Source organism: Pollachius pollachius, assembly GCF_949987615.1.
Source record: "Pollachius pollachius genome assembly, chromosome: 13".
In the NCBI taxonomy this organism is placed as follows: domain Eukaryota; kingdom Metazoa; phylum Chordata; class Actinopteri; order Gadiformes; family Gadidae; genus Pollachius; species Pollachius pollachius.
In genome coordinates this window covers 7,379,670-7,403,947 of record NC_136946.1, presented here as the reverse complement: position 1 = coordinate 7,403,947, position 24,278 = coordinate 7,379,670, and the positions used below count along the sequence as shown (strand labels likewise).

The 24,278-nt window shown below is 46.2% G+C and overlaps 1 protein-coding gene across 1 annotated transcript in view; it reads left to right on the top strand.

The window, feature by feature from the left end:
• Positions 1–24,278, top strand: part of LOC307085089 (CUB and sushi domain-containing protein 3-like) — a gene marked incomplete at both ends in the record, with an annotated part of 322,874 nt that overhangs the window by 136,721 nt on the left and 161,875 nt on the right. Inside the window, 1 exon segment of the mRNA XM_079749759.1 lies at positions 17,569–17,776. Within this exon segment, the coding sequence (XP_079605885.1) occupies positions 17,569–17,776 (208 nt within the window).

Below are 24,278 nucleotides of genomic sequence, written 5' to 3'. Positions count from 1 at the left end.
CTCTCTCTCTCTCCCTCTCTCTCTCCATCCCCCTGTCTCTGGCTCTTGCGCACTCTTTCTCTCTCTGTCTCTCTCTGCCTCTCTCTCTCTCTCGTTCTATCTCTACCTCGATCTCTCTATCAATCTCTCTCGTTCTTTTTCTCTCCATCTCTATCCCTTCCTCTCTCTCTCTCTCTCCTTCTCTCTCTCTCGCTCTCTGTCTCTCTCTGTCTCTCTCTCTCTCTGTCTCTCTCTCTCTCTCTTGCTGTAAGTAACACTTGTCTCTTTCAGGTGATACTTTGACAGGTTAATGCTCAACCTCTGTGTCTGGATCTCTCTCGTTCTCTCGCCCAGTACCTCACCCCCACGTGCACACAAACACGGACTCAAAGACAAATGGACACACACACATACATGCCTGCACACAGGGTGATACATACTCACACACATACAAGCACACACATACAAGCACACACATACAAGCACACACACACACACACACACACACACACACACAGACACACTGACAAACACCGCCTGGGAGCGGACAGCAGGATAGACAGTTTAATCTGTATGAGGAGAGAGGAGGGCGAGAGAGATGGAGAGGGAGGGAGAGCGAGAGATACAGGGAGTCAGAGTTGAAGAGGGAGAGTGTGAATGGGGAGATGGAGTGTGCTGGAGAAAGACATACGAGGGGAGGAGGTTACGTCCAGTACTCGTCTCTAGAAAACACAGAAGAAGAAAAAAAAGTAGACATGGAGAGAGGGAAAACTTTATTACTCTGTCTGCTTTGACGACACAGCGGAGGAGATCAGGGACTGTGTGACAGGAAAGTTTTCCGAGAGAGGGATGGAGGGAGCTTAAGAGAGAGCGCTTATGATTATTATCATACATTATTGTCATTGTTAATTAACGGTTGTTTCATTCGAATCCTTTGATTTGACATTGTCAGTGTTAAACAGAGAGCAGGGCGTACACACACACACACACACACACACACACACACACACACACACACAAACATGCATCCACACACGTGCGCACACACATGCACACGCGAGAGATGGAGATGGAGAAACAGAAAACAAGAAAACAAAGAGAGAGAGATGAAAATGGAGAGAGAGAGAGATGGATAGAAAAGAGATGGAGAGAGAGAGAGAGCAAGATGGAGAACAGGGTAAAGAGCATGAGAGCTGGAGATAGAGAGCAAGGTCCACCAACAGCCACAGCAACATACATTCCATTGTTTCCGTTCACTTGACAAGATGGCTGCGCATGGAGGCTCACCTGGCCGCTCAGCATTTTAAATATGTCGCCGGGTATTTTCCGCTAGCTTCTCCGCGTCGGGAGGCTTGCTGCTCAGCGGCGCTAGCCTGGGTAAAACCTGCTCCGACCGGTCGGATCAGGCGGAGATGTTCCACTGCAGCTGTTCCCTCACACGGCTTAGTGCATTTTGGACTTTCCGGCTTTCCGTCTACTTTTTTATTTTTGAATTCTTTTCCCTCACACTGGTTGTACAGCCAATGGGCTTTGAGCTCCTTCTTTCCTTTTTCTTTTTTTTTTTAGCGAGGATTAACACTCTCCGTTGGGGGATAAAATCCTATTTATGTTTTTAGAAAAAAGTGCCCTTTTAGCAAGCTGCCCAACCCCGCTCACAAACCCCCAGACACCCTGCTGGGCTGGGACTGCTTAGCACTGGCAACACCTCCCTGGAAGGACAGACAGACGGACGGTCAGCCCGTGCTCCAGCCTGTTACCACATCAGGGACAGAGCCAGGGAGGCACAGTGTGTGCATGTGTGTGTTTGTGTGTGTGAATGGGAGAGAAAGTGTGTGTGTGTGCGTGTGTGTGTGTGTGTGGGTGGGTGTGTGTGTGTGTGTGTGCGTGTGGGTGTGTGTGTGCGTGCCTGTGTGTGAAAGGGGGTGTAGGAAAGAAAGTGTTTGTGTTTGTGTGTGTGTGTGTGTGTGTGTGTGTGTGTGTGTGTGTGAGAGAAAGCGAGAGTAGGAGAGGAAGTGTGTGTGTCTGAAACAAACCCTGTATCCTGTGGGTACTGGGTACACGCTTTTCGGGGTAGTGCCGCTCGTTGTATCCAACAGCGTCGCCACCGCCGACCGCGCTTGGTCACATGGGCGTGTATGCATATCCCAGCAGCCTCCCTCGGGACAGCGCGTGATTGACATCTCTATCCCTGGTTGTCATGGGGATGATGATGGATGTGTTTTCGGTTAGCGCGCAGCCTGGATGTTTAAGCATTCCATCTGCATACATAATGTCAGGAGGGTTTTTGTGTTTTTGCATAAAGGAGTTTCATAAGCGAGGGAGAGGGATATTGAGAGAGAGAGGGAGAGACCTATAGATGGACCTACAGGGACCTGCAATGAGATTAGTGTCCTTGAGGAGTTGGGAGTCTGTGCAAGCGTTCAGTCGCACAGCAGGCTAACTGGGTTATCCCCTAATTGAGTCATGCAGGTGAGTTTTGTTGTGTAGAACTACTTGAATTCAGAAGAGTTTAGTGGGTGATTAAAAACCGGAGTGGTCATCATCTTTTGGGCCTTTTGGACATGGGTCGTACAATGTAATTACAGTTTTGTTTTTTTGTTGGTCAGGGAAAATGATTTTTTAACATATAGTAGCACTTAGCTAATTAAAAATCAACTCAATGAAATGGAGTTTAATTAGGCAGGTATTTTAACAGCAACAACTCCTAGTGTCATAATAGCACTAATGGCAATGCAAAATGTGTAACCTTTAATTGTGTATGTGTGTGTGTGTGTGTGTGTGTGTGTGTGTGTGTGTAACCCAGTGTTCACTACCTGGTTATATAGCGTTGGCAGTGATCCATACTATCAAATGATTGGATAAAGCATATTCCCACAGTGCAATTTCTATAAGAAGACAATTCAGATGATGATTATTATTTATTGATGTACTTGCTCTCAGGGCTCCTCACCAGAAAATACTGGTTAAGAATTAAGTCATTTATATTCCTCTTCACGCACCAATGATGTCACAGAGCCCAGCGAGGAACCCCAGCAGCAGACACACACACACACACACACACACGTGTACACGTGCACAAGTAACCCTAAGGACAACATAATACATGAATGATTTGCTTATTTAGTGTGGCTAAAAGATCCGGGCATCATGTTCAACTAGGCGTGTCTGCATTTACGATGCACACATGAATTGCACACAAACACACACGCACACGCCTGCACATGTGGAACCCGCGAACACAGAAACATAAGTTATCCTTCGATAGGGAATGAGCGGGTGTATCAGTAGTCGACATGCACCGCGGCTCCATTATAATGTAGCAGGCAATCAGACTGTTCATCTAGGCATGACTAGGAGGCACACACAAACTGACAATCATCACACTGGCACGCACGCACGCACATGCGCACACGCAGGGGAATAGAGTGGCTAAGGTGGGAGTTTGGCTCCCAGTTGAACTGGACTTGGTTTGATCCCCAGTGACCTCCTTGGGCAAGCAACACATAGTTATTCACACGCACACACGCGCATGCATAGACACCCAAGCACACGCACGCACGCACGTATGCACAGATTAATACATATCTGTTTGCATAGTCATAACACACATCGATACCGAAAACGTTGTTGAACACCGCTCTGTGTTCAAAGTAAAAAATGCTATGTGATAGGTCGTATTCACCAGCACCACGTAGAAACTAGTGACAAACGCACACACGCCATCATAATCCCCCAAGCCAAACTATATGTGATCCATAACAAGGGCTGATGAAATATGGACCAATCATTGTGAAAAGGCAGAGACATTAATCCCCGTCTTGGCATTGGTGGTCTTTCCAGGACAGCAGACTCATTAAACAGAAACATGCCATCAATTCTGTTGTTTTTTCGGTGGTCATTTATTTAGTAAAAATATATATTATCGTAGGTAAGATGCATTCTTTCTACTTAATAATCCAAAATTGTCGATTGCTCTTCAGTAGTGTGTTGGCGTCGGAGCGTGATAGTCCACCTATATAGATTACCAAAAATGGCGTACCCTGCCTCCGGTATGCATGATGGTGTTTTACTTTCCATTGAGGCTTTTCAAACAGGCACAAAACGGCATAAGCGCGTCATAAAGCTATCATCTACACAAAGGCCCGATTGTGACTAATGACATAGATAGCTGCGTTTGCAGGCTGCGGGCCGGGGATGTTCTGGTTGCGAGACAGCGCGGGGGAAACCCTGCGGTGTGGTATAAAGCCAACACTGGGGCGGCGGTGCTGAGGTTTGGCGCGTGCTAGATGTCCCATTCCCTTTCAACCCCGTTAACAAACGCCCGGGCCTTGGGCAGCGGGCGGCTAACCGCGAATGTAAACCCGACGCGAGCAGCACGTTGCTTGTTTCCCTTCGGCCCGGGCGCCCCGCTGCGCACCGCGCGGGGAGGAGAGGCGCGCTCGGGGAACACGTGACGCAGCCCGCGGCCACGGTCGTCTTTCATCTGTGGCGTGTCGAAGGTGACGGGTTTGCTACGGAAAATCCAGTTCAGGCAACGCCTCAGGAGCCGGCGGTGTATTAATAATGGACAACGTATGGGATCGGCGTGTACTGTGTGTCGGTTGACTCTCCCCGCCCTACACCGCCACCCGACGTAGAGAGAGCGTGCTGCCTGCTGGGTATCAATAGGAGGAGGTGTTCCAACTGCAAATCTGCGGCCTGTTTACGACACCGTGACAAACCCGAGCGGTGACATTTGAATGGTGGAACGCGCCCCGTGTGAAATGTCGAATCAACACTGAGGGTTAACATTTCACATCTGTGCTATACGTTGAAATACAAAATAAAGGGCTTGATTCTGATTTAAAGGCGTCTGCCGTCTCGCGCCGAGGGACACGAGTTTGGGACAGGTCTGTTTGCCCGTGACCATCGCACACGCCATGGTGCTTGGCGCGGTGTGTGTGTGTGTGTGTGTCTGTGTGTGTCTGTGTGTGTGTGAGTGTGGGTGAGGGGGTTCACTTTACATTTAAAATGGATACTCAAATGTTCATGGTAGGGTGCGGCTTTGACAACGCCCTAGTGCTAAAACGTTGCGCGAGAAAAAAGCCACCATGTGACATCTGGTACTTGCATCGGCGCCTAGTGTGAAATAGCATGAAACACAGCTATACATACGTACAGCACTATATACCCTGCTTCACAAAGGAGGAGTTGCTGTCTGTTCTCTCACTGCCTGGTCGGTTGTATAAGGCTGGTTGACGGTTGTCTGTATATCTTGTTCTTCCTGGGGGGCGGCCGCCATCATAGCTGAGAAAGTGGTGGTTTGAAAATGCATGTTTTTTCAGTCTAAGTGGCTCGAATGAATAAAGGACTATGCAAATGAGCTGAGAGATAATGTCCTCTCTGAAGACATGGTAGACTCCTACAGGCTGAGCGATGGTGGTGGGTTGCAGAGCTCCAGATGTACTGACTGACTGACTACATGTTGCTGGGGAAATCCACCACAGATTAGAAAGAGGGGTTGTATCATGTTGATGGTGGGTTGTAGATCTAGATTCCCTATTGTTTTCCTATGGTTTTCCTTCATGCAAAACATACCACAAGTCACATTCATACATTTCCTTGAAATGAATGATGTTACAGCCCTGACCAAAAGCTATGGCCAAAATAGTGATGTATGATAACACAAGATAACGTGCCCACTCGTTATAAAATCAAACATATTCATCTTAGTTTAGTTCACTTATCAAATCCAAATTCGAGATCAGTTCAAGATATGTATCGCAGCCACTCCCAAGTACATCAGTGGAGCCAATCTATCACGCGTTATTCCCTATGTCATACACGGAACCAGGAAAGTCTTCTCAAGTCTCCACTACCCCAGAAGGTTAGATGCCTGGAAGCTTCCAAGGCCTGAGAGTGTTAATCTCCTGAGAGGAAGCATGTTTAAAATACAGAAAGACATGTTGTGAATAAGATATTAGAAACATGTTGCATAGCACTCCTCCCAGGGGCGCACTTAAGCCTTATGCATAATGCACACATCGATACACACACACACACACACACACACACACACACACACACACACACACACACACACACACACACACGCACGCACACACGCACGCACGCGCGCGCGCGCGCGCGCACAGAGGCATAGTCAAAAATACACGCAGACACATTGGTGTACCCCATTGGTGTTCACACACACACACACACACACACACACGCAATCACGCACACACGCACACAGGCACACTAATGGGCTTTAACACAAACACACACACACACACGCGTGCACACACGTGCGCGCGTGCATGCAAGCACACACACACGCACACGCACACACTAAGTAGCACATTGGAGACGGTTTTTAGATTGATCTGAGCTCCTGGTTAAAGATGCCTCCAGAAACATGGAGGAGGGGGAGGGGGGGTTTGGGGGGTGATTAAACATTAGCTAGCAGGGAGTAGATATGTAGAAATAGAAGCAGCCCAAGAGGCTGAGGGACCTGGAAAAGTGGAAAAAAAACACGAATTAGTCTGCTTGAATTTGATTTGCACTTTGGCATTGTTTTAAACACTTCTTTCTTGTTGAATTCATCTCAGATTCACCCTGATAATGAAGGATAAAGCGGTGGGATGAGCAGAATAGCCGAACAATAGCGGCACTTGGAAATGAAATTAGACTGATCCGTCAGCATTCGTTGAGGCTCGTACACTATTATTTTATATATATTATATTAGCTGTTCAGCTATTGAGCGCACTTGGGGCTATTTTGTTATCTATCTGGTCGCTTATCTTGCGAGTTAGGCACAAATTGAAATAAACAGACAGACAAACCTGCTGCTTCACCTGCGCACGCACATGGACGTGGGTAACGATGACAACGGGACGGTGGAATGATGTCACGAATTGTCTACTTTTTTCAAATGGTTGCATCCGATATTCATGTGGACCCTTCTTTAGCTCTCTCTCTCTCCCCCTCTGTCTCTGTCTTAAGTCTCTCTCTCTATCGCGTCTCTCTCTCTCCCTGTCTCTCTCCCTCTCGCCCTCTCTCTCCCTCACTCTCTATCTCTCGGTCACTCTCTCTCTCTCTCCCTCTCTCTCCCTCCCCCCCCCCCTCTCTCTCTGCCCCCCTCTCTGTCTCACTCACTCCATATCTCATCATCTTTTCTCTCTCTCTCTCTCTCTCTCCCCCTCCCCCCCTCTCTCTCTTCCTCTCTCTCTCTCTCTCTCTCTCTCTATGTGCAGCTGTTTCTCTGCAGGTGTCCTTGGTGTGAGGGGGTTCCACAGTGGGACCCCCTCACACCCTTACGCCCCTGTGGTGAGGGGCACCGGGCCCGGTCTCGTGTGTCCATCTCCCACGGGGTTTCCTCCCAGCCTGTTGTTCCTCTCTCCCCCAGCGTGTAGCTCACTAACATATCGCCCTCTGAATCCATCGACTCAAGTACAGCCATCCGTCTTCCACCTGTTCTCTCGCCCCTCATCCCTCTCTCTCTTTCTCTTGCTTGCTCTCTCTTATTCTCTCTCAATTCCTCCCTTTCCCCTCCTCTCTCTCTCTGTCATCGTCTCTGTCTCTCTCCTACGTCTCTCTCCTTCTCTTCCTCCCTCCCTCTCTCTCTCTCTTGCTTGCTCCATCTTGCTTGCTCTCTCTTATTCTCTCTCAGTTCCTCCCTTTCCCCTTCTCTCTCTCTCACTCTCTCTCTCTCTTTGTCTCTCTGTATTTCTTTTGCTTGCTCTCTCTTGCTTGCTCTCTTATTCTCTCTCTGTTCCTCCCTTCTCACTCTCTCTCTCTCGCTTACTCTCTCGCTTGCTCTCTCTTATTCTCTCTCCGTTCCTCCCTTTCCCCTTCTCCCCTCATCATCTCTCTCTCTTCCTAGCTCTCTCGCTTACTCTCCTAATCTCTCTCAGTTCCTCCCTATCCCCATCTCCCCTCACTATCTCTCTCTCTCTCTCTCGCTCTCTCAAGCGCTCGCTCACATGACTTGTCATCCCGGTAAATGGCTTTTCTTTTCGTCCGGCTACTCATTCGTTCATTTAACCATTCGTCATCCCCTCAGTGTCGTCTGTCCTTCTCCAGCCCCACTATCCCCTCTCTTTCTTTCCTTCCTTCTCCATCTCTTTCCTTCTCCCTCAATACATAAACCCCTCAATCTCTCTCCTTTTTTCTACCATGTCATGCTCTCTCTCTCTCTCTCTCTCTCTCTCTCTCTCTCTCTCTCTCTCTCTCTCTCTCTCTCTCTCTTTTTACACCTCTGTCTCCCTCCTCCTCCTCCTCCTCCTCCTCGCCAGTGTCTTGTCTCTCTCCATCATCTTTATCAGCGATCCCTTGGGAAGATCTCTGCTGACAGGCTCCACTTCTCCCTTTGAGACGACATGGGCTTTACTCAAGCGGCAGCCATGACCGTCTGTGTGTACACCTCATGCGGAAGAGAACCAGGTGCAGTTCCTGTAACGGCCTGTAGGCGGTTCCAAGCTAGACGGTGACCTGGGCTCAACAGGAAGGAGGAGGGATTCCATACTTTTTTTTAAAAAGATCTTTTTTGACTAAGGATCTCAGTGGCTTTCTCCTTTGCATGTTTTTTTTTACTAGGTCCTGGTTGTATTTAATCACTTTGTTATTAAAGATCGAACGAGAATGAGTTTTACTCAAGTTTATTTATATCACCCTTCAAACCCAAAGGCCATTTCGGCATGAATCACATTATAAGAGACGTTTAGGCGGGCATCGCGATAAGACAAAAGACAGGAAATTTCAAATTGAAGTATTACAAAGTAAAAGCGCGAGACCTGATCCATAGCGGAGATCAGCGGTATCTGAGAGTAGTACAAATGACTAACTGGTGATATCAGCCGGCCATAGCCACGTTTAATACCAATGTATTAAAACACTGTTATCACAGTGACAGCCCCATTACCTTGCTTCATTTACTTACATTGGGCCAGATGGCATTTCTCTTCTTTTTTTTACTTTTTATGTTTTAATTATGCCCTCGTTTCTAATAAGGTCATCCAAGCCACAATATTTACATGAATATTACATCAGTCTCAGTAACCATTATGGTCTTACAAATAACCCCCCTAATGTCCCCTGATGCTATCGTACGCAAGCGCGTTCGCATGGCATCCAATCCATTTACATTGAGTCTTTTGGCACTTGGAAATCACTGACTCATAATTAACCACGAAATCACCATTCCCTCTGTCGCCGTCCGCCCGGCCTCATCAAATCAGCGCAAACGTTAGCATTATCCCTGACGAATTTAACGGCAAACAATGCCAAATTCCAATTGCAGGATTTTGTGTTTGCCTTTTCGGTTTCGGAGGTTTTTCTTTTTCTACCCAGCGTCTTACCGTACCGCGGGCGCACACAGCCTCAACATGGGGGGGGCAGCAGTAGGAAGGGAACCCGCTGTGTATGTAAGGTGATAACCCCTAAAGGATTCCAATGGAGCCTGTCTCAGGCCGCGGGAGAAGGCTCCCCTGGTTCCTTTCTCATTTAAAACTATTGACCAGCGAAGCCGAGGATATCTATTGATTCGCGGCCACTCGCAAACATACCTTTTTGAACTTTTCCCTTTCTCCGGGAATGGATTCGACCTCTTAGGTGGCGGTATGGATTGTTGACGTTCCTTAAAACCAGGAAATTAAACCGGATGGACGTGGAAATGTCATCATACGGTGTAGGATTAGTGGTGTATGAGTGTGTGTTTTCCAACCGCGGAAATACCAATAATATTCTCATGGGTAACTTTATCCCTCATTTTGACATATAAAAGAAAACGTGGACACCGGCTCTATAGAACTTTATTGTTAAAGATTATTTGTTAGTTTCTCTTTGTTGTTTGTTTTTTTTCCCCTTCCTTATCCTCATTGATTAGCCTTGCCTAGCCTCTCAACATCAATAAAAGATCGGGGTAACATTTCAACAAAACCGTATATATATATATATATATATATATATATATATATATATATATATATATATATATATATATATATATATATATATTTCTAAAGATACATCATTCACTGTTTGGTTGGTGGTTTATATGCCTGTCACCGCCTGCGCTGATGTTATGTAACCCCTGCCACCTGACTCCTTGTGTCTCTGATATTAATATTGATCGCCGTCCCGTATCGACCACGCTAAGCAGAATGTCAACAGGCTCTAATGAAACAGACAGTATTTGACATCACGGCTCCTCAGTTCATGGAGGTGAGACCTCTAGCACGCCCTGCTGATCTCTGGCCGTCCAGCCATAGATCAGTGATGGCTAAACTCTGGCCCTGGGAACCGGTTTGGTCCGGTTTGAATAATTCAGTTATTTTCTTGTTATTTTTTTGTGCTTTTCACCATATTGGACAGGAATGTTTAATTAACTCGTGTTCGGACTTAAATGTAATCACTTATTCACGAGGTCACTGCACAAGGTTGCCTCATTTTCCCTGCTGGCTTTTTGAATGTTTTCCGTGCCCGTGAGAAGAAGCTTCTGGGTAGACGCTTTGTGAAAAACAACATTTAAATTCGGTGCCTATGAAGTCCTGTGAGAGCGTGGTTAAGGTCTTTATAAATGTATGTATATAATAAAGGCTGCTGGAGATCTGTACCCCCTTTTCATCCATTATTTAAGCACACAATTTGTGCATTTTATGTTTTATTTTACGCATTTTTGATGTAAGGCTTCAGAATTTAAGTATAGTGTTTCAGTGCAGTTGAAACATACTCCTGAAGTGCTATTGTGTGAACCCCTTCCCCTAGCTGCGGCAGCCATACTAGTACAGCCTGTTGAATACAGAGGGTGATGGACCGTGACCATCGACTCAGAGTTTGTAATTGCTGATTCGTTTGACGAGGGCAGTTAGTCTGATACTTTCACAGGTGCTGCCTGTTGAAGCCATTGGAGACCGTAACTCTGTTAATGCTCGTACAAAAAATAAATTGTCTGACTGCCTTTATGGGTTCACAAATGGCAGTCCAGCACACCAGTTAACTAAAAGAAAACAATATTACCGGCCGATTTTATCAGCAGCAACATCTAGCGAGGTGATTTTTGCGCTGCACATTGTTGGCTCGACGAACACGAGGAACGAAAAATCCAGAGTAATCACACTATCGACCCGTTGTGTCCGACACTGCCTTAATCACAGACGGTGCCTTTCAACAGGCGTCTCGCTACCCCGGCTTGTTCCGGCAGCCGTCCTTTGAAAGGACCGGGTCCGCACCTAATTGGTCTGAATGTCAGCTGGTTCGCAGACTGACGGTTAACATCTGCTCCCCGGGTTTCTGACAGATGGTGGGCGGAGCTAAAGGTCAGACCTTACTGACACTGTCGCGCCGTGTGTCGTGACGTGCGTCACTGTGTGTGTGCTTATGTATGTTTGTGTGTGTGTGTGTGTGACAAAGTGTGCCTGTCTCTGCACGTCCAAATGCGCAAGCCACTCTGTGGCATCCTGAACTGCCACTTTAGCCACTCTGCGGTGATCAGATGATGAATGCTCCGTTCGAGCAGATAACAGTGGTAGCCTCACTTCTCCCTTGACAGCCTGTGAGTCCGGCCTAGCTCTTTACCCTAGAGATCAGGTGAATGTCCACTTCAGAACATTAGACATGTGCCCATGTCTGTCTCCCCACCTCTTCTCGGCAACTTACTGCTGTATTTACCCGGATAAAGCGACTCCGCAAGCGACTGGTTAAGGTAAAACCAACGAAACGACGAGTTTGACAGATACTTGGGTGCTTTTGATCATCAATCGTTTTCCGAAAGGAATTCTGTGAAACAGTTCTGATGTGCTGCAGCAGGGAATGAATGAGGAAACGTCAAATAACGCTGAAAGTTGCTTTTGATACAAAACGTTTGCTAAATGACGAAATCCCCCCAACCATCCCCAGTGTTCAACATCTTCAACATCCTTCAGAGACCCCTAACGTTGCAATCCTCACACACGGTCTCTCCCCTAACGACACGCGCAACACAAACCCCATCCCCTCCTTCTTCGTTCATATCAATGTACCCGTTCAAAGGGGGGGGGTGAGAGAGAGAGAGAGAGAGAGAGAGAGAGAGAGAGAGAGGCGTTGGGGAGGGCAGGAGTAAAAGAGGAAAACACGTATACAGCGACATGGGGGGGGGGATAAGAGGCTGATAGATGGGTGGGGGGATAGGGCAGTGAAAGGGATGGATGCGTAGCGGCAGGGGGAGAGAGAGAGGAGACCAAAGGATGATGTAGATGGCCTATAATCCTTATGGGCTGACAGCTCTCTGGGGCCTTTTGTGATTAAAAGTCCGGGAGTGATTGTGTGTACGTGTGTGTAGAGGCGTGTTTCACTCTGTATGAGTGTGTGTGTGTGTGTGTGTGTGTGTGTGTGTGTGTGTGTGTGTGCGTGTGCGTGCGTGCGTGTGTGTGGAAGGGTGTGTCTTTGTGTATAGGTGTATGCGGTTGTGTGTGAAGGTTTGTGTACACACGAGTGTGTAGAGGGGTGTTTCTGTGTGTGTGTGTGTGTCGCTGTGTGTGAGAGAGTATGTGTGGGGAAGGGTGTGTCTTTGTGTGTAGGTGTGTGTGTGTGTGTGAGAGAGAGGGCGAGAGAGAGAGGGAGAGACAGAGCGAGAAAGTGCACATGGTGCCACTCAAGGAGATGCAAAAGACTGTGAGAGTTATGGGATAGACGGAAGGGACAGGATCGGGGGATGAGCGGGGGGGAGGCAGAATAATGCAGAATAGGATTGGGAGAGAGAGCGAGAGAGAGGCAGAGAGAGGGGGAGAGGGAGAGAGAGAGCGAGAGATGGGGGAGAGGGAGGGAGAGAGAGGGGGAGAGGGAGGGAGAGAGCGAGAGACGGGGGGAGAGGGAGGGAGAGAGCGAGAGATGGGGGAGAGGGAGGGAGAGAGAGGGGGAGAGGGAGGGAGAGAGTGAGAGACGGGGGGAGAGGAAGGGGGGGAGAGGGGGAGAGGGAGGGAGAGAGCGAGAGATGGGGGGAGAGGGAGGGAGAGAGGGGGGGAGAGGGAGGGAGAGAGCGAGAGATGGGGGGAGAGGGAGGGAGAGAGCGAGAGACGGGGGAGAGGGAGGGGGGGAGAGGGGGAGAGGGAGGGAGAGAGCGAGAGATGGGGGGAGAGGGAGAGGGGGAGAGGGAGGGAGAGAGCGAGAGAGAGCGGGAGCAAGCAAGCTCGTAAAACCAGTTAACATAAAATCAATCATGGGATAGAGTAAAGGCAGAAAGAGTGAGAGACATACAGCGAGAACGGTGAGCGGTTGAGAGCGGGAGAGAGTGGGGGGGGGGGGATCAAGCTCCGGAAAGAGGATAGACGCAGTAAGAGAGAGAGAGAGAGAGAGAGCGAGAGAAGAGCCAGGATCCCCCCCGATGACGGTGATATTGATGGCAGCCCGGTGGGAGAATGTGGAGGGGGGAGTGGAGGTGGAGGTGAGGGAGGGATAAGGGGGGGAATGATCAAAGCACTGGGGAGAGGGAACATTTGAGGGGGGTGGAGTGAGGGATGAGAAGGAGGAGAAGGGAGGAGAGACGAGAGGATGAGGAATGCTGCCATGGCGCCCGGTGCTTCGTGATGTGAATGTTGGAGTCCCTTGCTTTGAAGAATGTATTATTCATATATATTGTTTTGTGTATATAAATATGCGAGAATCTGTGAGGAAGAGAGTGACACACGCGGAGCTACAGCAAAGGTGTGTGAGGGAGAGAGAGAGAGAGAGAGGTTACTCTAATTTATTAATGTGATTAAAAATGAAGGAAGTTTATACACACAATCACTAAGACACAGCGCTGTGCATGTTAAAAAACAACGTGCTCCTCCACCACCATTATTTGTGAATCTTATGTGTGGACGATTTGGTATATTAAAGAGCTGGGGTCCTGGGGCCCCACGCTACAGATCACTTAACCTGGCGCGTATCTCCAGGCTCCTCTGGTTAACTGTAGATTACAGCAGATTATAGTCTCAATCCCCCTAGCAGGAGAGCGTCTACTGTAGGGAGACGGAAACGCAATGGGCCGTGGCTTCCCAACACACACACACACACACACACACACACACATGTAGACACACACATGCATGAATGCACACACGTGGGCACAGGCACACACACACACACACACACACACATACACAGGCACACATGCATGCACACACACCAATGCATGCACACAAACACACACATGACACGGACACACATACACGTTAGAACACACAGGCACCATCTAATTTGGCTGACGGTAGAGGGACCCCCTGGGGTGGGGGGTGTAGGAGTTTAGAAGCAGAGCTGGAGAGTGAGAGAAAACAGCAACGCCGGGCTGCAGACCAGAAGGGAGGAGAGAGAGAGAGAGGGCTCATTCATTTAAACCCGTCCTCAGAGAGCCAAGTCCTAACGGGCCGTCATAAAGGCCAGGGTCATTATCCAGCATAATGGGGACAGCTCTGTAATGGCAGCCTGCGCGGCTAAGGCTAGCGCAGAGCCCCTTTTACATGACGACGCCACAAAACCTCTATAGGCCCCGCCAGGCTCCGGGGCTTTGATAGCAGTTAGGCTAGGCTGTACTCCCTTTGTGGCTTAGGTGGCGATACGCGTGGCCATTGAAGGACTCCTTTGTAGCGGGACCTTCATAGTTGGCACTTCCAGCGATCCGTTTTTGTTTTTTTTAGCTTATTTTCCCGCTGAAAACTATCGGTAAACCCTGAGGGGCGGTCAGGCTGCCCGTCACCTGTCACTGGACCACTGATAGCCTTGTGTGTGTGTGTGTGTGTGTGTGTGTGTGTGTGTGTGTGTGTGTGTGTGTGTGTTATCCTAGTTCTTCTGCCTTGGGACTTTGTGTTGTCATGATAAACTTGTGACAGCTGTCAACCTGCAGAGCTCTCTTTTCCCCCCTTCTGTCACACACACCACACACAGACGCACACAATGCATGCACCCACACACACAATCACATACACGCAATGCATGCACACAAACACACACACATGCACACAAACACATATACGCAAACACACACACACACACACACGCACACGTACACAATGCATGCACATGCACAGACACACACACACACACACACACACACACAATGCTTGCATTCACAGACAAACAGTCACACACAGGGCATATGGCCTGTCTTAGTAGATTGTTTTTATAATTTTGAGTTATTTGCTCCCCAATGAAGAGTTTGGCACATTGTTTTCAGAGCTCTGAAATGTAGGAATGGTTTTCAACCGGTTTGCTTATGTGTCAGGGTATACACACGTGTATGTGTGTGTGTGTGTCTGTGTTTGTAGGTGTGTATTAGAGTGTGTTTGTAGGTGTGTTTGGGGAGGTGTGCGCGCGTTTGTGTGTGTGTGTGCTTGTGTGTGTGTGTCTGCCTGTCTGTCTTTACGTCTGCCTCATTTACTGGTCTGCTCTTTCTCAAATTGCATGTCTGAATCACAATTATCAATGCTCGAATAATATCTTTCTTTCAATACATCAGTGCGTCTCCTTTGTTTTGATTTGTCAATCTAATCCAAAAGTGAATGTAGACTACTGTTGTTATATATTTGATCTGTAATAAAAGTTTTGCTCTTGCTTGTACGCACTTATGTATGAGAAATTACCTGGCATGTTTAAGATTTTCATGATCTTCCTTTAGCTATTTAATCCGTCAAATCTGTTATTTTCTATCAAAAACTTTTATCAAACTATCTCATTCTATCTCACCTTGTTTCTACTAATCTTGATTTAACCTTGTTTTCATTTACTTTATGCATTCACATGCATAGATATCCCTTTGTATTAACTGTTTATACTAATTTATATTATTTTTCAACGGTTATTTATCCGTTTTATATTGCATCTTGAGCAACCAAACACTCAAAATATAACAAGCCTCAGTGGAAACACCACCTCTGTTCAGATCTGTTGAAATGGTGCCAGGTGATGTCACTTCCTGTTTTTAGAAGGGACTTTTACAAATGACCTCAACTGGCACTTTATTTCAGCATTAGACCCAAACAGTAGTGCTCTCCTCAGGTTTGATTGGAGTATTTTGTTCCTCAAGTTACTATGTTTCAATTGATTTATTAAATTCACCTGTCAAATCCTGATTGTTCTTTGTATCTGCAACTTCATGTAAACTTATGGGACCACAGTTACACTCCTGACCCTATGTGGGCGGAGTCTCACTTGGTCCCTCCCTCTTTTCTGTCATCTCTACATGCATTCCATTATGCGACGACCAATGGGCATGCGCCATCACGTTGCTGCATGTATACCTGACAGTGCCTGTGTGCACTCCTAAAAAGGGCATGGTCTATTCTGTGTATCCCTGTGTTGGTTCGGGCAGTGTGTGTATTCAATATTGATTATATTAACATTTGAGATATACACAACATATGCATTGCCCGAAACCTCACTAATGATATCCAGAAGAATAAAAACTGACGTGTCCCTTTTAAGAGTGTGTAATGTATAGTATTGCCCTCTTTATGTACAACGTATGATTATAAATTATACCGATATAATTTATACAATGTTTGCCATTGGACTCACACGCTCGGAAAGACATCTTTCGCATTGGCACTGAAATCACTGAAGCAAAGATAACCAGCCACAATCATTTTATTATCCAATATCTATATGGATTATTGATGGATATGAACAAGTATTAAAGAAAAAAGGAGAAGCATTGAAAAGCACCCTTCAGAATTGAGGTGAACATGACAAAACAATCCTTAAGTCTTAGCAGTGCTCCAGTGAAACAGTGTCCGAAGCGGTGCCTTTCTGTTCTGTGCGTGCGTAGCTGTATAAATTATATGTATAATTTATGTCGTGTGCACAGCGCAATCCATGTGTCTTTATCTGTTATTATTTATTATCCTCCATTTTTCAAGAATGGACCAAATTGAAATCAAATTTCTGATACATATCCCCTCATCTTGTCCCTTTGTTTTTCAAAAACACTTGCGGCATAGTTTACATCTTTAAAAAAAACAATTCTAATTGGCCTGCGGCAAAATCGAAATTGATTTGGAAGTGATTGGAGGAGACCAAAACGGAGCACTTTCCTTGCAGAAGGAAAAGCCTATCTTATTGGTAGAGGAAGAAAGGCAGGAATTCTGTCCCCTATTCTGATTGGCTGAAAGAAACACGGCCTTACAGCCATGGTGTGTTTGGTAATTTAAAAGAAAGGGCTCAATTTGTATGGCAATATGTTACATGACATATCCATTTTGACTATTCATTAAGAGCTCCATATTTTTATACAATTTTATTCAAATAATATGCAATGTTTAATATATATTTTAGGCAACTGTCAATACAAGGACAATTGTTGAAAATGAGGAGGAAATCCAAAATTAAACTAAACAAAGAAAAACCACCACATAGAGAGAGAGGCGAGGGAAGTTGAGTGGACTGATTTAATGACACAAGAATTATGAATTTCCATCCAGTTAATTTGGCTAATGAAGTGGTTGTCATCTTTATAATTGACGACCGAAATCCTAATAACAATCATTAGCCTGAAACAAGCAAAATTGTCAAAAACGAAAAGAAAAAGCCCCGTCCCTTGGTCCCTCCTCCTCTCCCTAACCCAGGATTTCTATTTGTCATTCTGATTTGATTGACAGCTGAGGACACATGTGGGGGCACTGTGAGGGGCGGCAGTGGGGTGGTGACCAGTCCCGGTTACCCCGGCAACTATGGTAACCAGGCCGACTGTACATGGATCCTTTTGGCTGAACCTGGAGACACCATCTCTGTCATCTTTACAGACTTCCAGACGGAGGAGAAGTACGACTACCTGGAAGTCGAGGGATCTGAGCCACCAACCATCTGGTGAGTCATAAAACCTTTTCCCCGTCAACTACTCTAACTTCTACGATTGTGTGCTTATTGTCGCTGTAATTACGGATATGAAGTGCAGAAACCAAGTGGGGAAGCCTAAATCACCCGCCATCTGGAACACCAGGATTATATTGTGATTATAATGTGGCAATGGAGGAATGTATTTAGGCTGGAAAGCAAGGAGTGGTGAGGTTGGACTACTGCTGAGACCCTGTGTCGACTGTAACTTGAATTCATCCAAATGTACACAAACAAAACACACCTGAGCTATGATGTGAGTTTCTACAATAGACCCCTTCCTCAGAGCCGCCATCTTAGGACAATTACAGGTGCAGCTAATTATGGGTCTATTCATTTTGTGTACCAGGGGCCAGGTGGTAAACGTCACCAGGGTAAATAAGTGTACTAGCTGATGCCCTGGTGCCTCAAACGAGAAGACACCTGTCTTTGTCCCAGCTGAAGGCTCTCTGAAAAGGCTTCTTGACCCTCTGCCAAAAAAACAACAACAAAACCAAACCGACAGAACCAAATACAAGAGAGGAAGAAAGAAAGCCCACAGACTGAAACCAAATTAGATATTGGCAGCACCTCAACCGCTGCAACCCCACCCGGTGGTTTCAACTGCACAACTGTCACTGACCACACCAGGGAAACGGCAGGGTAACATTCAGTTTCACTTTCACTTTCAATTCAATTGTGAGCCAACGGGAGAAGGCGACTTGTAAGGAGATGAGTTTTTTTTTCCCTCCCTGTTCCTTTCAGCCTCAGTGGTTTGACAAATGGTGGTTGCTACACTAACGTATAGAGAGCTATTGTGATTTCTGCTGGCACTCAGACCCGCCGGTGAAGAAAAGACACAAAAACACCAGAAAAAACAGACTCTTGGCTCCCAATCGGCAGACGAGATAGGTTTTCATACAGAAAGCTTTTTTTGCTCAATTGTCCGATAACATTATTTCTTCGCATGGCAAATTTGCCATTCATGAAGCTCGTTTTGTCAGACAACATGCTGTTATCAGCGGGGTGGGTGGGTGGGGGGGCTCCTGGGTATATTGTTTCACGCTATACGAGTCCATGGACAAAAGGTTATCCTTTTCAGTGAGAGGAACCAGCCATGAAGGCTGTCCTCTAATAGGCTGACTGGTGATAGACCTTGGAAGAGCAGCCATAGAATATATACAAAAGGACTATCCAACATCAAGGAGAGACAATCAGATCTCCGACACAGCACCACAGGAGATCATCCAACTGTTCACCCATGCTTTCCTAAAGGACGTGGTATCTCACCCGTCGCCATGCCCTGTTCCCTTTCAGTAGACTGACTGCCCACCGTGACACCGGTACAGATACAGATAGAAGAGAGTCCAACTCATGTTGAGGGCTACGAGAACTTCTCCAAACTTTAAGCACTCATAAGAGTGAGAGATGTGAGGGATCCCAGGTGCTCGGCGGTTGAACTCTGTAGCGTCGGGGCGTTGCTCCCAACTCAGGAGCGCGAGTCTCTGAAGCCTTTCTCTGCTGTGAACCCCCTAGCACCTTGCCCTCCCCCTTGTTAAATCTTCTGAAGCAGGGTTTGAGGGGTGGGCTGGCGGAGAGCCCCTCTCTCGGTGCCGTGGAGGGTTAGCGTGTTCATCATCAGCTCAAGGTCAGAGTGGTGCCCAGCGAGGGAGACGGATAGGGGAACACGTGGCGGGGTCCATGCTTTGGCCATCTTTGAGTTCATCAGACTTTTAAAGGATTAGTTAAAAACATCGAACATCTGCCCACGATGGGTGTGGCCTTCAGGGGCGTGGCGATCGTCTCCCTCCCCCGAGACCAAACCAATGTGTCAAGGAACACTAGACATCACGTGGGGATGCTTTCCTGGTTCAGGTGGTTGTTGACATGGTCATGATGAAATAATTGGGTCTCCTCACTGTGTGATCAAGCATTTACGTTGTACTTTAATGATACCAATGATACCAGTGCTGCAGCTTTTAATTAATTTTTTTCTTACCATTTTTACAGGGAGTTTTTATCGGTGCATTTTACCTCAGGGTCTGTTTTAAATTCATAGAATGACTTAATTGTTATTTGGACTGAAGCATTTCACTAACTTGCTGAAGCCTCTTACTAACTACCAGAGTCAGTTCTTAGAATTTAAAGCTACCCATAGTTTCCTATTGAAGTCTCCTGGTTGTGCGCTTACAAAAATACGTATGCTTTATAGCCCTGGCTCTGTATTGATCGATGGTAAATTAGACTATTGATCTGCTAATGTGGTGGCAGTAACCAATTTAACTGTGATCATGGGCACGGGTACATGTATGCAATCAATTGGAAAGTAATGACGGCCACGCAAGAACCAGTGGAGGTTACACTGTATATGTTTACATGGGTGTATACTGCACTGCCGTCTGCGCTGTCAACATTTACCTTGTATGATTGAAGCACATGCTTGATGTTCAATTAAAACAGTAACTAGACTGAAATTATCATGGAACACACCTTGGATGTTAATATTTACCTTCAAGTCATGCAGAAGACCCCTTATCTAAAGTGACTAGCTGCGAATACAGATAAGTGCTGTTAGAGAGAAGGTAGGAGCTGGGAATCTTGCTGAAGGATGCCTACACAGGTACACTGCGGATATCTGGTCTGACCCAGAACCTTTCAGTCAAACGCCCTAACCACTAGATGTGCCTGCCCTTCTTGTGAGTCTAAAAGTACCATATAGGATGATTGCTAGTGATGGCTCCTACTCATGTTGGCAGGCAAGGGACCCACCCCTGCGTTTAACCTGTGGGGCTATACTGTTCGTACACCTATATGTGTCAACTCTTCCCACCTTTTTATTCATATCATTCACTATTATAAATGGCAGCAGCAACAGTCGCAGTATAATAATAATTCATCAATAATTAATCAATAATTCATGTCATTATCCCCATCTTCGTGTTTCTGGGCAGTTGCACATGCAGCCCCACACACGTGCATGTTGTCACTCGATTCCAAACACAGAACCCAGAAATCAATGCACTATGGGAATAGCATATGGAGAAGATAATATATGGAGTTATACACATATAGTGACACCATCCCTGAAAAAACCCGACACATAGTGCCCACACCTCTTTGGTAGGAAGGCGGTGTTTGTCAACTGCTATACACATGAAGCGTTTGTTTTCGCACAGCCCGGTGGCTTTGTTTGCGAGCGGCGTCCGCGAGCCTTGGCGCCTGGGATATGACGCACTGAGGATTGCGGTGGGTCCCCTCTCTCGCTGTTGTTATTGGTTTGAAACTTAATATTGACCGTCTGCCTGGAATCAATTTGGATGTCGATGCGAGTGGGGCCATTGATCGTCGTGTTGTGGAATAAGGTTATGATCCAGGTTACGAGGTCGGGAACGTCCATTCGGGACTAATATTGACTTGGATGTGGCGATTGATTTGCCATTAGTTTGATTAAGTGGCATTTGAAGGTTGCCAAATGAATCATACATGTTTAAGTGTTGCAGTGGTGGACGATTTATGTTCAGATAATCGCAGGGTATAGGAGCTTACAATTTTATTAGCAATGTAAGCTTATTTTATCAATTTCATATGTGTACCTATTCCTACATGTTGTGTGTTTTTGTCTCTTTGTGTGCGTTATGTGTGTGTATGGTTCCTGTGTGTGTGTGTGTGTGTAGTTATGCTTGGCTTGTGTCCCCTCTGTCCTCCTGGGAACTCCTGAGGCTTGATGTTGACAGACAGCGATCACACGGCACAAAACACACCATCCTCCCCCCAGCCATCCCTAATCTCTCTCTCTAAACAACCCTTTGTTTACCTATTTGTCTTATCGGAAATTATAACGGCAACGAAAGACAGAGATACACTTTGAAATGACATTAACACTGTGTCACGATCAAACGACCGCATGACCGTTTGAGGACAAGATGGCGCCCGCCGACAACCCCAGCTAAAGTCAGACATACGGGGGAAATGTTCGATATCATTTCTCCCCGCCAATGGCAATTTAATGCGTAACTTTTTTGAGGGGAGGTTGTTGACACAAGTCCAGGAATATTTAATTCTGGCCGGAGAAAGTGACAATTTTGCTGCCCAAAATGCCTTCATCCGGGAGGGCAAGCCAAGATTAATACAGCCCTAAAACGGGGGAAAGGCTGTCCTGATTTACATGGCATTAGCGTCGGTCGCCAAGAGCAGCAGGGGAACACGGACTGCCCAGTTGTTGTTTGTTTGAGTTGGCAGGAGTCATTTGTTAGACTTCTTTTGCCTTGTAAACAATGTTTTTGTCTCCGAGTCCTGCTTGGAAATACATAAAGATAACGAAGTGCATCAAAATCTTGACCCCGGAAAAAAAGGCCATCAAATGTAAATTAAAATGCCAGAATTAGTGATTGCATTGCTGTGTTATTTATCTAAATGTTTTTCATGTACTGTTTAATGTTTATGACATACACTTTGTCATAATCGTTATCATGCACCCAGAAGTTTCTTTCAGCAAGTGGTGACACGGTTCATGAATCAAAAGAAAGCGTTTATAAAGAGGATACAACTATTTTAAGCCGAAGAGCATAATCCAAGGTTTTAAATTCCTTAAATTTAGATGAATGATCTGAGTAAACTTTCTCGAATCGATGAATCCTCATTTTTAAAGTCTGTGTAACCCTAAGCCAAAGTCTTGCTGCAATTCACTCTGGCGGATAAACTCACAATGGTTTTAAAGTGATTCCCATGAATAATTAGGACGAGATGCTGATAGCTGAATGCTAATTTCTCCAAAGCTTTCGTGGTAATGGATGATTTGGTAACATAAGAGCATGTGGGAAGAATGTGTTTCATGTTTAGCACTGGCTGCAGGCTGATATACACAAACACACACACACACACATACACACACACACACACACACACACACACACACACACACACACACACACACACACACACACACACAGTCATCAAACACAAAACGTCCCGATTTCAACAGAAAGTTTAAATAGACAGTTTTACTCGCACTACACTCACACACGCACGCGCACAAGCACAGGCAGATAAACTTTTAGATCATTATCAGAATGCTCTAATGCATCTGTGATGCATCGGTTAGTAGGATTGGTTTTAGCTTAATACCTGACTTTTTTTTTCATTTACACACGCACCCACATACACACACACACACGTGCATATTGTCAAATTGAAAGTCTTACCATGATTTAAAAAATAATTGTTAATATATTATATGAATATTATGTTACTCATACTTATCAAACCGTTTTATATCATTTCAGGTTATTTTGTGTGCAGTATAAAGGCAAGCAAAAAACTACAAAAAGGAAACAAAAAGCAGAACATAAGAATACAACTAAATCAATCAAAATAAGGGCAGAAGAACAATAGCTGAACTCATCCCAAACCCTGACACTGTATTGACAACAGCAGGCAGACTGCTGTGAGGTGATATGGACTCTCTCGCTCTGAGTTCCTTAAGCTGAGAAGCAGAAAGGGTTCAGTGGACACAGATGATTCAACTCAGCCCGTCCACAACAGCTTGGTGTGTCTTCCACTTGTAGGGATAATCTTGCGACAATAAGCCACAAACAAACAGAGAGAGAAAGAGACATACACACACACGTAGAAACCACACAGAAACCTACGTAAGCGCACACATCTCTGTGCTCTGACACTGTAACTAGTTTCCAAATAATAAATCGGTTCGATACAGTTGTATTTCAGTTATTCAGCTCACTCAGAAAAAGCAAATTTCATCATCTACTGTAGTGGGGTATACTTCTGGGAAGAGGTTTTAGAGGTGTGTGTGTGTGTGTGTGTGCATATTTGTTCAAGAAAGTTTAGAGTCGTTTGGTATTCGCTTGGAAGATCCAAGGGGGTGTGTTAAAAGGTAAATTAAGACAAACTGTGTGTGTGTATACGAGAGTGTGCGTGTGTGTGTCCCTGCATGGCTGAGTGTGTGAGTGTGTGAATGTGAGTGTGTGTGTGTGTCCAGTGTGCGTATGCGAGTGTGTGTGTGTGTGTAAGTGTGTGTACCTTTATGTGTATGTTTGTATGCCTGTGCATGTGTGTGTTTGTGCGTGTGTGTTTGGGTGTGTGTGTGCGTGTGGGTATGTGTGTGTGTGCATGATGCTATGCTTGCCGAGTGCTAATCAATGCTCCTGGCAGAGAGGATGCTGGGAGACCAACAGCATCCGGAATAGGAAATGGAGCAGTGACCTTGAGCACAAGTGTGTGTGTGCGTCTGTCTGTGTGTGTGCGTTTTTGTGTGTGTGTGTGTGTTTGTGTTTGTATGTGTGTGTGTCTCCCTGTTTCACCACGACGATGCTAGAACATCCCTCTTACTGCATCCCACCGGCACTTTGCAATCCGCAACAATGGCGACAGGATTCGCTGAACACGGTGGAAATAAATATGACTTGCATATCATGTTGACCTGCAGAAGCCTTCCGGGGACTGTAACCGGGATTAAGGGGATGAAGGAATACAATTG